The 18,914-nt window shown below is 39.2% G+C and overlaps 2 protein-coding genes and 1 long non-coding RNA gene across 3 annotated transcripts in view; 1 reads left to right on the top strand and 2 right to left on the bottom strand.

Moving 5' to 3' along the window:
* Positions 1-18,914, top strand: part of LOC145620260 (uncharacterized) — an 82,887-nt gene that overhangs the window by 8,825 nt on the left and 55,148 nt on the right. The gene's annotated exons all lie outside the window — the stretch shown is intronic.
* LOC145621136 (putative disease resistance protein RGA1) lies at positions 167-6,762 on the bottom strand. The gene is made up of 2 exons (XM_081675867.1): positions 1,286-6,762; positions 167-579 (listed from the first exon to the last, which is right to left on the bottom strand). The coding sequence occupies exon 1, from the start codon at positions 4,677-4,679 to the stop codon at positions 1,350-1,352; it is 3,330 nt and encodes a 1,109-aa protein (XP_081531993.1). The 5' UTR covers positions 4,680-6,762; the 3' UTR covers positions 167-579; positions 1,286-1,349.
* Positions 7,833-8,583, bottom strand: LOC145621329 (uncharacterized). Its single transcript, XR_014108388.1, has 2 exons — positions 8,333-8,583; positions 7,833-8,202 (listed from the first exon to the last, which is right to left on the bottom strand). It is a non-coding gene; the product is annotated as an uncharacterized LOC145621329 (long non-coding RNA).

Below are 18,914 nucleotides of genomic sequence, written 5' to 3' on the forward strand. Positions count from 1 at the left end.
ATGCAGAGTTATTTTTCACTAAAATGGTTACTTCATCATACATTATATAGGTACGGACCGTCTTATCAGAGGGGTAGGCAATATTATCTGCAGGCTATAGTGGAGAATTATGTAGATAAAACTTTCAATTGATACTTCAATCAGGCATAGCCGAGCACGGAAACAATGAAAATAAGTCGACATCATCATACAAACATCATTGATTCCCCAATTTATCTTTTGCATTACAATTTGCCATCACATTATTTGGCCTTGATATCTAACTGTTTTAGGCATTTACATTGATAACTAGCCTAGGCCTCAAAGAGCATCATAGGGCCATGAAGCTCACCTTCTAGGAAGGGTATCTCCATGCACCCCACACATCATATGCAAAGGCCTAGGCCTAGTTACATTACATCGACGAGTTCCTTAACTAGAAACCAAATTATATGATATGTAAATCATCATTGTTAAGAAGTCAAGTACAAACAGCAACTCTTGATTCACTAGTCATCCCGGCAGCTCCGACCAAACAAGTAGCAGCGTTATCCATTCAAAAGAGCATGATCCTTCAACAAAATTACGTTGAATTTGTGGCTACATGTAGTACACCACCATTACAGCAATAGGAATACAATCAAATATTGTTCAAACTGAGGTAATAACATGCATTGTTTTACGAAATAATAACATGCATACTGAATAACAAACTGTTAGAAGATACTCAAAAAGTTGGCTATGTTGTAGTTTTGACATCTTGAATTTATTTGATACAATCAAATACTTCATATTATTGTCAATATTAATGAACCATCTTTTGATATTTTTTTTTTCTCTGTTTTGACTGTTCCATAAATATTTACTTCGTATAATTTATAAAAACACAATTTCACTGGAAAAATTAACCAAGTTTAAATTAAGTTTGTAAATCAATCACTTTAAAATTATTAGAATTTACCCTAACATAAATTATTATCGATAAATTTAGTTTCATCACAAGAAATTAAGCATGTAAATATCAGTTAAAGGTTTCAAATTGTCCTTTATAAAGCATAACCCTACAAAATCCCATCTTAATGTAAATTAACAGTCAGATCATGTACCAAATTATCAATAAAAACATACGGACTACCTTAAACTTAATGTCAGTTGTACATAATTACCCAAAAGATTTTGAATTTAGTTTTAGTGTATTAACCAAATGTTGACAGGTCGATAACATAATCATGAATGGGAAATTAATAAAAAAAAAAATCATTATCATAAATAGGAAATTAATAAAGAAAGCATAAATAATAGTTACCGAATGTGGTGCACAGTTTCCATTGCGACATGTCTTAAACACGGAGGAATAAATTGGGGATGTCTCAAATATTGAGGTTTAAACCGCGGATGTGGCTTATTTGAGAAAAGTGAGTCCCATTTGGTTGACTGTATCTTTCCTTCAATCCATCGCATGAATTTATAAAAAGGCTTGTGAGGGAGGGGAGGATTGCTTCTGGTAGCGTTTCCACCTTTGGACAACCAATAATACAAAGTGATCGCAAAGACATAGGGCAATGAAGCCACTCCGGGTCTGTTTTCATATTCTTACAAAATATAAAATCGAGAGTTTGAAGGGAAGTCAAGTATTGAATGCCCTTTGGTATATCTCTCATTTGTGGAAGTCCACTTAACCACAACGCATTGAGGGAGTGAAGGTCTTTCCATGGAAACCCTTGCTCTTCTTCCAGTTCCAGTTTTGGGCATTCATCAATTCGGAGTGTTTTCAAGTTGTTGAGATACTCTATTCCTCCTCCCGACACACTCTTTAAGTTTACGCAATTTCGAAGCTCAAGTCTATCATCAATGGAAAGTGTGTACTTTCGTTGATACTCTTGTACAACACTCGACAAAGACAAATTCTCCACCTCCTTATCATACAAGCTGAGCTCATCAATGCTTCGTATAGACTCCCCAAAAAGGGACTTCATTAACTGAATACTGTCTATTTTTAATTTCCTCAAATCGAAAACATCACCGCCAGCTGAACTATGGTCGTTGCTGCTTGAAGACGAGGCCGAGCATGAGGCAGAAGGGATCGTTGCATTTGCTTCATCATCTCTTTCTTGACAAAATTCCAGTGCTTTATTCAGGCCGTGCAGCGTAAATGTTTTCACATGTGGACATCTTGGAAAAGACTTCAAGCTTGGACAATTAGAAAGGTACAGTCTCTCAAGTGACGGAAACGAATGTGCAACCTTACTATCGTTCTTCTCCATCAACTCTACATTTGGCATGTATTCGAGTGAAAGATCTTTAAGATGCTGGAGTTGACTCAATGCTGGCAGACGTTGCAAACTAGGAAAAGACATCAAATGGATTCTGACAAGCTGTGGGAGAGAGATTTCCAGTGTGGCTGCCCATCTTGGCAATGTAACCCCTTTATATCCGCATATACCAATCTCTCTTAGATCACGATGAGGTTCAAGTCTTTCTAACAATCTTTCATCTACACTCAATCTTTCACCATCTATTATCCATAAACTCTTGATATGCTCCTTGTTTGATAGATATGCCTCCTGTTCGGTCAAATCGTATGCGTATCCTTTTTTAAATTCTATTTTAAGTGTACCTCTAATGTTGATTAGAGGCATCAAATCTCTAAGTTGACCAATCTGGGCTTTCTTTGAACTTTCTGAACCCAATAAAAACCTTGGAAGGGTACACAGACCAGTCATACTATCCATTCCAGCAGGCATATGAGTCAACCCACGGCAATATGTTGTGTCCAAATGCCTAAGATTGACTAGTTCTCTCAAGTCCTCGGGCAGCTCTTTAAAATCATAACAGGAACTTAGGTTCAATACTTGCAAGTTATAGAGCTTTGTAATTGACTCAGGAAGCGTCTTCAGCCCGTAATTGTGAGAGAGATCAAGATACCTTAAATGTAAAAGGTTCTTTATTGTACTTGGTAAAGCTTTTATACCAAGGTGGTGCAAGTCCAACACCCGCAAACGCCTGTATTTTGCTATGATTGTGATGGGCACTTGAGGTTTACAATCATCAGAAGGCCAAAGAAATGTACGCAATCCCCTAAAGTTGCCAAAAGTATTACTTTGATTAAGCAAGGGAGAGAGAATACGATGAACAATGTGACGAGTTTTTCCATCAGAACTTTTGCTAGTGTTCTCCATCAAGTACGATTCATTTCCCGCAACTTCTTGTGCAAGATCATGAATCAAATCATGCATTTTACAAGAAGATATTTCACCATATTCATCATGTCTAATATCTTGGAGAAAACATCTCTGCAATAAAATAGAAAAATACTCCTCACCAACATCTTCTCTGCTTTGCATATCATTGTCAAGATAGCCTTGTGCAGACCATAGACGGATCAATAACACTTTCCTTATCTTGTAATCCTTAGGGAAGAGTGCACAGTAACTAAAACAACTCTTTAACTGTGGTTTAAGGTGATGATAACTAAACTTCAATATTGGCATTATGCTCTCTTCACTACTTCGGCCCATAATTTCAGACAGCTTAATTCTCTGAAATAATTTCCACTCACTTTTATCATGACCATACAACATGCTCCCTACGACCCTTATAGCCAAGGGAACATTTGCACATTTTTTCACAATGTCTTTACCAATATCCACAAGGTCATCATCAACCTCTTCACTCCCTTGGTTAAATGCTACTCTCCTAAACAAATGCCAAGAATCATCATCTGACAAACCCTCTAATGTGTGCATTGGATCGTCACCTATAGCTCCTGCCACCTTTTTTGAGCGTGTAGTCACCACAACTCGGCTTCCTTTTGCACCTACTTGCAAGAACTCCCTCAACTTCAGCCACTCTTCACGCCTTTCGTTCCACAAATCATCAAGAATAAGGAAATATTTTTTCCCTTCTATAAGTTGTCTCACCTTATTTTGCAATCCATCAACTCCAATATCACCATGATCTTGCTGAGTGGCCGACTTGAACATCTTACCAAGGATTTGTTCTATGATAAACTCATCAGAGACACAAACCCACAACTTCAATTCAAAAGCACTTTTGATCCTATCATTATTGTACACAAGTTGAGCAAGAGCCGTTTTTCCTAATCCTCCAATCCCGACAATACTCACAAAAGAAACATTATCAGCCGATGAATCCGACTCTCTCAAAAGCATACCCAGAATAACCTCCTTATCAGCATCTCTTCCAATAATACCATCTTCACATACATAAGACCCAGTTTCCTCCTTTCTCTTAACAGGCCTATACACATCACTAAACCCAAACTGAGTACGATCTTTAGCAACATTCTCCAACTTCTCTCTAATCTTCTTAATCTTTCTAGAGGTACTAAAAGCAAAAAGCAATTGGTTTTCACTAGAGAAGAAAGCTTGTACCTTTCTGGAGACCTTACCACCAGGCATCTTTTTCTGTCGTCGAGCAAGTGTGACAAATTCATCGAACAAATCATCAGCATCATAGACAGCATCCTTGAGCTTGTTAACCCAATCCAACCCCTGATTGTTGAGCTCCTGCTGCCCTGACTCCGCATCAAGGAGGACATTCTGGATGGTTTCAACGGTTCCTCGGAGAGTCTCAAGTTTTGATTCATACTTAAAATAAGAGCATAACTCTTTCAATTCCTGGCACTGTATTGCTGCAAATAGAGTTTGTGCAACACTCAACACCATACCCGTCGCCATTTTCTTGATTTTTTTGTTTGTTTTTTTTTTTTTTTTTTTGGTTTTTGAGACAAAGTAAAGATGAGAATAGTTATGAAATGGTGTAAAACTAGAGCCCCATTATTTCTTCAAGGACGTACTATTTATGAAATGCTCTACCAATAAGTACAATAATTGATCTAATAATAGTCAGTAGGGTAAATGTAAAGATAAAAAAGTAGTGGTAATCCATTAATGAAAATGAAATTTAAAGAGAAGGGTCCATCTCTGTTCCTTACTCCATGTGCCCTCTGTTCTTTTCCTCCTTTTATTGACTTGTCTTCTTTACTACTAAAGCGAGGCATGCTCCCCCCTTGGCTTTAATTTGAAGGAGATAAAGTTGAATATTGTTATTCCTTTCCTTTTATTTTTTCAAGTGCCTCAATTTAACTATTTACAATTTCACATAAATTATCTTCATCACCAATGTTGGTATGATCATATACATAAGATTAACATTTATGAAGTACATATTTAGAGAATTCAGTACGTATTAGAATTGCTTAATATATAATTTTCAAATATCAAATATATAAAATTTACATTGATGAATATATAATAAAGTAGTATTGATCAATTTTCACAGTACATTGGTAATACTCCCTTTATTTTACTCTCACAAATTTTTGTATGCGGCTGGCCACATGGTGCGGCAGGGGTTACTTGTATGGTGTTACTATAGGTGTTACTTGTTTCTGGGGTTACTTGTATGGGTGTTACTGGTTTTGTCAGGGGTTACTTATAGGTGTTACCTGTATTTTGGGGTTACTTGTATGGGTGTTACTGGTTTTGGTCAGGGGTTACTTGTAGGTATTACTTGTATTATGGGGTTACTTGTATACGTGTTAGTAGTTTTGGTCAGGGGTTACTTGTAGGGTGTTACTGGTTTGGTACGAGATTTTGAACTAGGGTTACTCAACCCATTCAAGTGTTCCATACAAGTAACCCCAGAATACAAGTAACTCCAGAATTGAAACAAGTAACCCAGAATACAATTTTTTTTTCAAGAGTTACTTGTACGATGTTACTGATTTTGGTCAGGGGTTATTTGTAGGGTGTTACTAATTTTGGTCGGGGTTACTTGTAAGGTGTTACTGGTTTGGTATAGGGCATACGTACAAGCAACCCTTGAACAAGTAACTCATACAAGTAACCTTGAATAAGTAACTCACACAAGTAACCCATGCATACAATTAGCAACCCTTAAATAAGCTAGTAACTCATATAAGTAACCCTTGAATAATTAATCATACAAGTAACTCTTGAATTAATTCATACAAGTAACCCCTGAATAAGTAATCCATACAAGTAACCCCTTAAAAAAAACAAGTAACCCCTGAAAAATACAAGTAATCAGTAGCTCCTGAAAAAAAAAAAAAAAACAAGTAACCCCTGAATAAGTAATCCATACAAATAACTCTTGAAAAAAAATTATAAGTAACCCCTAAATAAGTAATCATACAAGTAACTCCTGAAAAAAAATACAAATAACACCTGAAAAATACAAGTAACCTTGACAATACCAGTAACTCCCATTATTTTTGCTGATTTGGCAGCAGGCCACATGGTGTGGCCTGCTGCACCAAAAAGGCACTGTTTTAATTATATTTTGTGATCTAAACTTAGGGGCAAAATATATTTGTATGATATCTTATTAGGTTCATTTCAATGTTTTTTCAATTAAAATCTAATTGTTATAATTTAATTAATGAATAATTAAAAAAAAAACAATTAAAATTGCGTATCAACAAAAGTGAACACAAAAATATTACAATATTAAAAAAAAAAAAAATAAAGTATACGTGATTATTAGCTAAACCGAGTCATTTATTTTGAAAAAAATTATACCGAACAGTACTCAAAAGTTATTTGGAAGGTACTCTGTAGTGTGTAGGACATAACACGTTTATAGTACGGAACGTAGATTTTAATGCTACGAATTTTCATCACACTTTCTCCAGCTTTTCCCTCTAAGCCTCTAACTAGGAGAAATAATTGAGGTAGTACTATAGTATTAATGAATTCAAAGAAACGGGTCCATCACTCTAGCTGTACTTCACAGCGTTACATCCTTTCATGTTAAATTCATAGGAATTGAGTCTGGAATTCCTCTTAAATATTCTCGTTCCTAATTTCAGTTCAAGAAGTCCTTTATAGATTAAATAAAAGGTGCTAATAATAGCTAAGATTAAAATTAATGCATCATTTGATTGTGTTTTAATTTGTATATATATAGTGTACAAGGCTATTCAAGGTTATTCATCTACATTATTTCTTTAGTGGTGGAGAATAGCTTCTCTCAATTGGTCTTCAATCAGGTGTAGCCAAGCAGGGAAGTAGGGAACTATGCATACAAGCTACGAGTAATTTACAAACCCATGTTTTTCGGTTGTGTTTTCCACGTACAAGCTAAGACTACGACGCGAGTAATTTCTCTGCTACTATTACTGACCATTCAAGTTACACAAAGGGCAAAGTTGCATGAGGATGATTTTAGAAAAGATCTAAATAGGGGATGTGGCTTATTTTAGACCAGTCTTTTCCATTTGGTTCACTATATAATTCCATCAGCCCATCGCAGTGGTTTATACGAAAACTTTTGAGAGAGGAGAGGATCGATTCTGGCAGCGATTTTAGTTTCAGACAAAAATGAATGTAAAGTGAACGCAAAGATTTGAGGCAATTAAGCCACTCCGGAGAGTTTCCAAGTTTTTGCAACTTTGATTGACAAGTATTGAAGTCAGGTTTTAAAGACAGAGACGGATCTATGATTTTCAACAGGGTAGAGCATAGAATGATAAGAGAAAAAAAGAAAAACTTTTATATGTACTCCGTCTTTATAATTTATATGGTAATTTATACTAATTAAAGTATACTTATATTTCACAATTTAAAAATCATATAGTTAGGCTTAATAGGTGGTTTAGTAAAAAAGGTGATTTATTGATAAATAATAATATTGCAATCGTTACTACTTTACTAGCATTTAATTTTACCGCATGAAAACCATTTGAAGGTAACCAATGTAAATAAACATGGTAAAATGTTATAAATTTCCCTCAAGCTACCCCAAAATCAATCAAAAGAGACCCTAAAATTGGAAATTGTTAATTAAAACTGAAAAGATACAACTAGTGCAATCAAAAGCTTTTGCAAACTTTGACTTTACCGTAGGAAATCATAGCTACAAAGGCTCAATTCAATAACATACATCATAAATTCTACCTCTGTTCTCCTTAATCGTTTGCAACAGAGGGAGTAACAGAATAAAAGAAAGCCTAAATTGTACAAGGAAAAAAAATAAATAATTAAAACAGAATTATGGTAATAGCATTAGTTACCTAAAGTGGTGGAAGCAGTTTGCACTAGATGACTCAGAATTAGAGGTTCAAAGAGGGGATGTGGCTTATTTTAGACCAGTCTTTGCCATTTTGTTCATTGTATCTTTCCTTCAAGCCATCGCATTGGTGTATATCAAGGACTACGAGAGATGGAAGGATTGCTTCTGTTAGAGCAAATGGTTGATAATTAAAGTAATTAGCAAAGAACAATAAGGAAATTTGATAGTAAAAGAGACAAGAAATTGGAAGGTGGGAAAATCCTTCAAGCAATTACTTGAAGACTATAAAACCCACCCAAGAACAAGGAGAATGTTTGTATTGATTTCAATTAGTGTTTACAAGAGTAATCTCTCACTAATTTCCACTCTAAAGCACAAGGGTTTCAAGAACAAGAACCCTAGCTCTAATTGTGTTTCACTCAATTTGGGGATAATAAACAAAATAACCCTTAATGGGTATTTATACCCCCGACAGATCTGGACAGGGTATCAGGAAGGCACGGACGTGCCAAATATGGCACGGACGTGCAAGCCCAGATAACTCATTTCAGTAGCATGGCACGGACGTGCCAAATATGGCACGGACGTGCCAAATATGGCACGGACGTGCTTCCCCTGTTCGCATCAGCACAGACAGCCCGTAGTAAAACAGCTATAACTTCCTCGTTTCTTATCGGAATTAAGCTTATGACCTATCATTGGAAAGCTCTTGAAACAAGCTTTCACCTCCAACTTGAATCACCTAAAAACTCTAAGTAGTTTGAGAGATATGCCCAGTTGAAGTTGACCCATCCAATGCTTCCTTGCTTAACACAAGCAATTCTTCCCCTTAGCTTATATGCCAAGCCTCGATTGATTCTCGAGTCACATTCCAACAATTCTCCACCTTGACAAGATAATCAATCATGTCAAGTATTCACAAAAAAACCATCCGAAAACAACGGATGTAGCCAACATCTTCAACAAAGATGAAACCACCTACAAAAGGTGTAACCACCCTTACAAGGGTGTCAAAAAACAACATAGCTAATAACAACCAACCAAGTTTGAGCAATGCTCAAACTTTGCAACCGGCAAAGGCTTAGTTAACATATCCGCCGGATTCTCTGAAGTATGCACCTTCCCTAGTGCAACCTTGCCACTAGCAATAGTATCTCGAATATAGTGATACTTTACATCGATGTGTTTTGTCCTCCTATGAAAAGAATTTTGATTTCTAGCCAAGTGTATAGCGCTTTGGCTATCACTATACATCATAGGAACACATCTCTCCGACCTCAACTCTCCAACAAAGCCACCAAGCCATTGGGCTTCTTTAAACCCCTCCGTTAAAGCCATGTATTCGGCTTCCGTTGTTGACAAGGCGGTCACTTCTTGCAATGCCGACCTCCAACTAATAGCCGAACCACCGAGGCAAAACACATACCCCGAAGTGGACTTCCGATCATCAAGGTCACCACTATAATCGGAATCCACATAACCAATCAAGTCATCTCCATTTCGCCCATACTCAATACAAGTGCTAGAAGTACCCTGCAAATACCGAAGAATCCACTTGACGGCTTGCCAATGTGCCTTTCCGGGATTTGCCATGTACCTACTTACCACGCTTACGGCTTGAGCAATGTCCGGTCGAGTACAAACCATTGCATACATAATACTCCCAACCGCATTGGCATAAGGAATGGATGACATGAACTCCTTGTCCTCCTTGGAATTTGGAGAATCCAAGGATGACAATTTGAAATGAGATGCTAAAGGAACGGAAACGGGCTTAGCATCCATCATATGAAATCTCTCCAAGACCTTTTCAATGTACTTTTGTTGGGATAAGTACAAACTCCGTCTCTCACGATTTCTTATGATCTCCATGTCGAGAATTTTCTTTGCCGGGCCTAAATCCTTCATTTCAAATTCCCCCTTCAACATTTCTTTCACCTTTTTGACCTCAAACATGTCTTTTGCCGCTACAATCATATCATCAACATATAGCAAAAGATACAACAAAGAGCCATCACTCACCTTCTTCAAGTATACACAACTATCATAGTCACTTCGGGAGAAACCATGCCCCAACATACATTGGTCAAACCGTTTGTACCATTGCCGAGGTGATTGTTTCAAACCATACAAGGACTTCTTTAACAAGCATACATGCTCCTCCTTACCCTCAACAACAAAACCATCCGGTTGCCGCATGTAGATTTCCTCCTCAAGCTCTCCATGCAAGAATGCGGTTTTCACATCTAATTGCTCCAACTCCAAATCATGCATGGCAACAAGAGCAAGTAGTGAACGTATAGAAGTGTGCCTTACCACCGGTGAGAAAATTTCATTGTAGTCGATTCCTGGGACTTGGCTAAAACCACGTGCTACAACTCTTGCTTTGCACCTTGGCTCCTCAATTCCCGGAATTCCCTCTTTGTACTTGTAGACCCATTTGCAATCAACAATTTTCTTGCCCCGTGGTTTCTCTACAAGCTTCCATGTTTGATTCTTGTGAAGAGATTCCATCTCTTCTTCCATGGCCAATTGCCATCTTTTAGAGTCAACACACTCCATTGCTTCGGTATATGAAGATGGCTCAAGATCGACTACATCACTAGCAACATTCAATGCATAGGCCGCCATCTCCTCAAATCCGAACCGGACCGGAGGCTTTATAGGCCTCTTAGCCCGCCCATGTGCAAGACTTGATTTTTGCACTTGGTGGGAAGATTGTTCCTTCCTAGGTGTGGTGGCCTTCCTAGGGGAGGAAGTGGAAGGAACATCTCCACCTTTTTGTGGTGTCTCTACACCAACATCATCATCAAGAACTTCATCAACCTTCTCATGAGTATCAACACCGTCATCATTCTCCACCTCCTTCTCGGCAAGCTCAAAAGAAGAAGTATCACCCTTTTGAAGAAATACGGACTCATTAAAGGTAACATCTCGGCTAGTGATGATTCTTGATGTGCTAGGGTCCCAAAGTCTATAACCCTTGACCCCATCCGTGTATCCTAAGAAGATACACTTCTTTGCTCTAGGCTCCAACTTCCCGTCATTCACATATGCATAAGCCGGGCAACCGAAAACTCTCAATCCGGAATAATCTCCCGGTGAACCTGACCACATCTCCTCAGCCGTCTTCAACTCAAGAGCGGTGTGTGGTGATCGGTTTGCCACATGAGCCGCCATTTTCACCGCTTCGGCCCAAAATCCCTTGCTTAGCCCCGCTTGGAACAACATACATCGAGCCTTTTCAAGCAAAGTCCTATTCATCCTTTCCGCCACTCCATTTTGCTGTGGTCTACCGGTACAAGTGCGATGACGAGCAATGCCAAGTTTCTTGCAAAACTTGGTGAATTCTTTCTCTACAAACTCGAGCCCGTTATCCGTTCGCAACCTCTTTATTTGCCTTCCGGTTTGCTTCTCAATCAAGGTTTTCCAATCTTGGAACTCCTCAAAGACTTGATCTTTGCTTTTCAAGAAGAAAACCCACACCTTCCGTGAATAATCATCAATAAAGGTGAGCAAATAGCGGTGACCACCCAAGGATGGCTTTCTAGAAGGACCCCATAAATCCGAGTGAATATAATCAAGTGTACCCTTGGTTCTATGTGTGGCCGCCTTGAAGCTAACCCTTCTTTGTTTATCGAACACACAATGCTCACAAAATTCCATAGAACCCGTAGCTTGATTTCCCAATAGACCTCTCTTGGACAATTCCAACAAACCTCTTTCACTCATGTGCCCAAGCCTCATATGCCACAACTTCGTATTATCGGACTCGGACATTGACGAAGACACCGCCGATGCCGAACCCTCAATTGTCGACCCGATTAACTCATAGAGTGAGCCAATCTTCTTGCCTTTCATCACAACTTGAGCCCCCAAAGCAACCTTAAGCTCACCCTTTTCAAGAGTGCACCGGCAACCATTGCTATCCAAAGTGCCCAATGAGATCAAGTTCTTAGTCATATCCGGAACATGACGCACATTTGATAGAGTACGGACCATTCCATCAAACATCTTGATCCTAACCGCCCCAATCCCGGCAACCTTGCAAGCCGCACTATTGCCCATTAATACCACTCCACCTTGAACACTATCATAAGTAGAGAACCAATGTCGATTGGGAGTGATATGATAAGAACACCCCGAATCAAGTATCCATTTGTCATTGGACCTTGAATTCGATTCAACTGCAAGAAGAATTGAATCATCACTATCACTATGAGCCACCGCCGCCGAATCGTCATGGTAAGATGTGCTAGCAACACTCTTACCTTTATCCTTTTTCCCCTTCTCCGGGCAAAACTTCCGAATGTGGCCTTTCTTACGGCAAGCATGACAAACAACATTTTTAAGCTTAGATTTTGATCTAGACTTAGAAGTACCGGATTTAGCACCGAAATTGTTCCTCTCCTTTGGTCTACCTCTCGCAACAAGACCTTCACCACCATGAACAAGGTCATCATTTCTAGTTAATTGATTTTCAATTAACTCCCTTTGCAACAACGCACTCCTAACATCCTCAAGTGACAATTCATCTCTACCATACAAAACCGTCTCTCTAAAATGCTTATAATCGGGAGGCAATGAACACAACAAACGTATAGCTAAATCTTCATCATCTAAAGTAACATCTATATTATGCAAGTCCATAACTATAGAATCAAACTCATCAAGATGAGATTTCAAGGATTTACCTTCTTCAAGTTTGAGGTCATGTAGTTTGCTCTTCAACAAAAGTCGATTGGTTACCGATTTTGTCATGTAAAGCGACTCAAGCTTCAACCATAACCCCGCTGCCGTTGTTTCCTTCGCTACCTCCCTCAACACCTCATTAGAAACGCTCAATTGAATCAAGGAGAGAGCTTTCTTGTCTAACTTTAAGAACTCCTCCTCCGACATAGCCGAAGGCTTCTTCTTAATCCCAAGCATTGCCTCATCCAAGCCATTTTGAACCAAAATGGCATTCATCTTCAACTTCCATAACCCAAAGTTGATTGACCTATCAAATTTCTCAATATCAAATTTTGAACCTCCCATGGCCAAAATACCTTCAATTTTCAATCAACCAAGAACAAGCCCTAATTTTACCCAAGGATCTAACCTAGCTCTTGATACCAATTTGTTAGAGCAAATGGTTGATAATTAAAGTAATTAGCAAAGAACAATAAGGAAATTTGATAGTAAAAGAGACAAGAAATTGGAAGGTGGGAAAATCCTTCAAGCAATTACTTGAAGACTATAAAACCCACCCAAGAACAAGGAGAATGTTTGTATTGATTTCAATTAGTGTTTACAAGAGTAATCTCTCACTAATTTCCACTCTAAAGCACAAGGGTTTCAAGAACAAGAACCCTAGCTCTAATTGTGTTTCACTCAATTTGGGGATAATAAACAAAATAACCCTTAATGGGTATTTATACCCCCGACAGATCTGGACAGGGTATCAGGAAGGCACGGACGTGCCAAATATGGCACGGACGTGCAAGCCCAGATAACTCATTTCAGTAGCTACTGCCAAATATGGCACGGACGTGCCAAATATGGCACGGACGTGCTTCCCCTGTTCGCATCAGCACAGACAGCCCGTAGTAAAACAGCTATAACTTCCTCGTTTCTTATCGGAATTAAGCTTATGACCTATCATTGGAAAGCTCTTGAAACAAGCTTTCACCTCCAACTTGAATCACCTCAAAACTCTAAGTAGTTTGAGAGATATGCCCAGTTGAAGTTGACCCATCCAATGCTTCCTTGCTTAACACAAGCAATTCTTCCCCTTAGCTTATATGCCAAGCCTCGATTGATTCTCGAGTCACATTCCAACAGCTTCCGGGAGAGATTGCAGTTTTGGACAATTATCAATGTTAAGTGATCGCAGAGACTTGAGGCAACCAAGCCAGTCCGGGAGTGTTTCTAAGTTTTTGCAGGTTCGAATAAAAAGGCTACGAAGGGAAGTCAGGTATTGAATGCCCTTTGGCAAATTTGCTAGCTGTGGAAGATGATACAAGTTTAAGTAAGTGACGGTGTGAAGGGCTTTCCATGGAAAACCATCCTCTTCTTCCAGCTCTAGGTTACCACAATCTTCAATTATGAGTTGAAACAAGTTGGTTAGATGCTCCATTCCTCCTCCCAGCACACTCTTTAAGTTTGGGCAAGATTCAAACTCTAGAATATGAATGGAAAACGCGTACCTTCTGTACTCTTCTTCAACACTCGACAAACTCTCTATCTCCATATCTTGGAATGTGAGATGATAAATGCTTCGTATAGACTCCCCGAAAAGGGACTTCAATAATCCAAAATTGTCTATTTTTAATTCCTGCAGATCAAAAACATCACGTGCTGAGTTATTGTTGTTGTTGCTTGATGACGACGAGGCAGAGAATGGAGAGGCAGCAGGGGCCGTTGCATCATCTCTGTGTCTACAAAATGTCAGTGCTTCATTGAGGCCATACAGATGGAAGCTTTTTACATTATGACATTCAGGAAAAGATTTCAAGCTCTGGCAATTGTTGAGGAACAAAGACTCAAGTGACGGAAATGAAGGCACAACAGCAGCACCATTATCTTCATCCATAAACTCTACCTTGGGCATTTCTATAAGTGTAAGATATTTGAGGTGCTGGAGTTGACTCATTGCTGGCAGATGTTGCAAACTATGAAAATGCGTCAGGGAGATTCTCACAAGCTGTGGGAGAGACATTGCCAGGGTGGCTGCCCATCTTGGCAATGTCACGCCTTTATATCCCATAATTACAATTTGTCTAAGATCACGATGGGGTTCTAGTCTTTCTAACAATCTTTCATTTACAATTACTGCTTCATGGTCATCCCATATACTTTCTTCTTCTATTTTCAAAGCTGTGAGATGTTCCTTGTTCGACAGATATGATCCCTCCTCAGAGTTTGTCGAAGTCGGATCGTATGTGTATCCTTTTTGTAATAAAATTTCAAGTATACCACTAAGGTTAACTAGAGGCATCAAGTCTTTAAGTTGACCACTGTGAGGTTCCTTAGAGCTTTTCCCACCCAGTACAAACCTTGTAAGGGTATAAAGCCCTGTCATACTATCCATTCCAGCGGGCATACGAGCCAGGCTATAGCAATATGTTGTATCCAAATGCCTAAGGTTGACTAGTTCCCTCAAGTCCTTGGGTAACTCTTCTAGGTTTAGACAGTGTCTTAGGTTCAGTACTTGCAAATTATAGAGTCTAGTGATTGACTCAGGAAGTGTATTCAAATCCGCATTTCCGGATAGATCAAGATACCTTAGATGTAAAAGGTTCTTTATTCTACTTGGTATAGTGCACGCCCGCTCCTACTAGCAGCAAACAGGCAGGAACTCCAGCAAATTGAGGAGCGGGCGCTCCTGAAGGAGTGCACGCCCGCTCCTCTATATCAAAAACTGGGCAGGAGCTTCAGAAAATGTAGGAGCGGGCGCTCCTGAAGGAGTGCACGCCCGCTCCTATATACTCAAATTTGGCAGGAACTTCAAAATTTGTAGGAGCGGGCGCTCCTACCCACCTGCACGCCCGCTCCTATACTAAGCTCTCGAAAAAAAAAAATAAATAAAAAATAAAAAAAAAAAATAAAAAAATGAGTTTTGAAAAAAATTGGCAGAATCGATACCAAGAAGTAGGAGCGGGCGCTCCTAATCCCAGCACGCCCGCTCCTACTGTCGAAAAAGAGGCAGTAACTACCTCTTACAGAAGGAGCGGGCGCTCCTCCACCCCAGCACGCCCGCTCCTCCCTTGCCGTGTAAAAAAAAAAAAGGATTTCCCCTTATCCTTTTTTTACCCACTTTCATCTCCCACCTCTCATTCACCACATTCATATTCTCTCTCCTCCTTACCCACCTCTTTCTCACTCTAAAAACCCCATTTTCTCTACCTTCTCTCATCAAAATCATCATTAATCCTTCATTTTTTTCACTCAAAATTTACAAATTCTTACTCTCCTTCCAATTCTCTTTCTAAAAATCACAAAAATTCACAAATTCGGTCAAAAATTCGAAAACCCACAAATTCTCCATTGAAGAACAAGAGCAAGAAGGTGAAAGCTTGAAGAAGGAGGAGCAAATTTGGGTAGTCTTGGAGGATTTTAGAGTATTCTCATACTCTATTTGGTATAATCCACTTCTCTACTCAACTTTCTTTTTCAAATTTTCATAATTATTGTTTATTTCATATAAATTGTGTAGTTGATTGCATGATTGGTTGGAATTGAACAATTATTGTTGTTTTAAGGAGAATTGTTGGAGAAAGTTGTGAATGAATTTTTAGAATAGTTGAAATTGTGATTGAAAATTGCTTAAACATTGTGATTTTGTGAATGTGATTTGTGTGAAATTAGTGAAGTGCATTATTGTTGGAATTTTTGTGTTGGAATATATTGTTGGTTGTGTTGTGGAACAGGTACATTTGGATTTTTAAAGGGGGTTTGAAGTTAAGGGTGTGTGTGGAGTTGTTTGTTGTTGAGTGTTTTTCCTAATTACCCTTTTTCCGAACAAAAAAAGAAAAAAAAAATGAAGAAATTTATTGGAGGGATTAAGAAAAGAAAAACGAGTGAACCTCAAACATCCTCATCCCCTTCACAACGAGAAAATCCTAACCCACCACCAACTTTAAAAATCGATAAACGATTTAAAAAGCCTTTCGATGACCTTTCCAAACGAAAAATTATTCCAACCCGATTCTATCATCAACATTCAATGCGACTTCTAGGGGTCGATGAGGGAATAAGAAGAGTAGCCGAAAACTTCGGTTGGCTAGACTTCTTGGATCTTGGGGAAGAAACCTTTTCTTCCCTAACTCTTGAATTCCTATCATCGGTTTCTATGAAGCACATAAGCCTAGAGGATGAGCCATTAGAATGTGAAATAAAATTTAGAATGTTCAATGTCGAAAAAACATTAACTTTGACGAGATTGAACCAAATTTTTGAATGGCCCACCCTTAACCAAATCTATGACCCCAATGGTACTTACTTCTCAAGTTATGAGGAGCAAGTGTGGTGGAATACCATTGCGGGGTATCCCAATTTCACAACCCGGTCTAGCCATGCTAGCCACATTATCCACCCCGTCCTTCGAATCTTCATGCGAATCATGAGCTATGCTTGTTTTTCTAAACAAGACTTAGGGAAGCTAACTAAAGAGGAGATCAAATGCCTCTTTCTAGCTTCGAGATTCGAGGGAAATGTGGAAGGGAATGTGAACATGGGATATTTGTTCATCAAGAGATGTATAGAAATAAGAGAAAGTGGAGAGATGAGCGGAGAGATTAGATGCGGGGGAATGATTTCAATTATCGCGAGGAAGTTAGGGTTTGGGTCTTTTCTAGACCAAATGACCCCGGTCCTAGGCTCTAACATGCTTGATCTTAAGGCACTCAGTGATATGAAGTTCCTTAGTGAAATCCCGGGCCGAAATCTTCGCTATAGTTGGAAGGTCAATGGGGCGCATTATTGCACTCTCCCAAATCCGGCGGTTAATAACTCGGTGGGGGACACGTGGCAAGTGCCAAGTGATCAACTCCCACGAGGTATGGCCGGTGGTGGCGAGAATGTACCCATACCCCGTCGTATGAGTACATCCTCCATTCCCCGATCTAGGGTAGATGGTTCCTCTTCCTCCTCTTCTCTCTTTGATGTGGAAAATGCTTTCAACCAATTAAATCTAACCAATCAAAGACTTCTTGAACAAAATGAGTACCAAAGTTTTGTAGCGGAGAGAAGCTACCAACATCAAGTTGAGAGGGGAGACTTTCTCCCTTACCTCAACTATCCCAACCGACCCGTTCAAGAAGGGCCGGTAGCGGGTTGGAACGATGGCCAACCCACCTACCCTTTTTGGCAAGGCCCGCGTAGTTCAATTGGGGAGCTTCGCTCCTTTCCCCCTTATGACTACACACAACCCGGGGGAAGTGATTATAGGGGCGACCCTAGCTATTACTATGTCCCCGAAGTTAGTGGAGATAGTTCATCTTCGGAGGTGCTCGATCCCCCCCTAAGGGGGCATTACGGGTTTCCACCCGGCTATGATGGTGGTTGGGGTGAGCAAGGTATGCCGGACTTTGGCCATTACCGCACTTGCCCCAACTATGATCTACCTCCTTATGTAGACGCCCCGGCCACTTCTAGTGATGTAGATATTAACTACAATTATCACTATTCGCCGGGACGCCGACATAGTTAGATGGTCTAGGCATTCTAGTCACCGTTTCATTGCCCCTTTTCACTTCTTGGGACACCGAGGACGGTGCCAATCCCAAGCTTGGGGGAGGTTACTTCATTGCTTATTTTGTTTCATTGAAACGGTGACTAAATGTCTAGCTTGGGGGAGTATTTAGGCCTTGCATAGAGTTGGGATTTGATGTTGCTAGTTTTGTGCTTAATTTGATTATGCTCCGTTTGTCTTGATTGGTTAGTTAATGGTTGAATGTTTGCATTTTGATGAGCTTGGTTTGGTTTATGTGCTTCATTTTCGATGATGATATTTGTTGATGAGCCTCCTCTCCTTCCCATAAATCCAAAACCCAAAAATCCAAAGCCCTTAATCCAAATTCTTTAGTTAGTTTCTCCTTCCCTCCTCTTCTCCTTCCCTCTCCTAATCTTCTTTAGTTAAGTTCCTCCTCCCTTAATCCAAATTCTTTAGCTAGTACCTCTTTCCCCTCCTCTAAAAAAAAAAAGAAAAAAAATTGTGTTTCTTTTAATTAGTTTAGACTTTGTATATATTATCTTTGCTTGTAGTCATTTGGCTTGATGATTCGACTAGTGTCTTTAATGGTAAAATGAATTCAAGTGAGCTTATGTTATAATTGTCCTAGTTTTGCAAATGACGGTTTATTTATGAATTGTGGAATGATTGTTTAACTCGTATG

Source organism: Chenopodium album, chromosome 27 (assembly GCF_948465745.1).
Source record: "Chenopodium album chromosome 27, dcCheAlbu1.1, whole genome shotgun sequence".
Classification (NCBI taxonomy): Eukaryota; Viridiplantae; Streptophyta; class Magnoliopsida; order Caryophyllales; family Amaranthaceae; genus Chenopodium; species Chenopodium album.

Coding starts and splice junctions, on each gene's coding strand:
- LOC145621136 (XM_081675867.1), bottom strand. CDS start 4,679: ATGGCGACGGGTATGGTGTTGAGTGTTGCACAAACTCTATTTGCAGCA.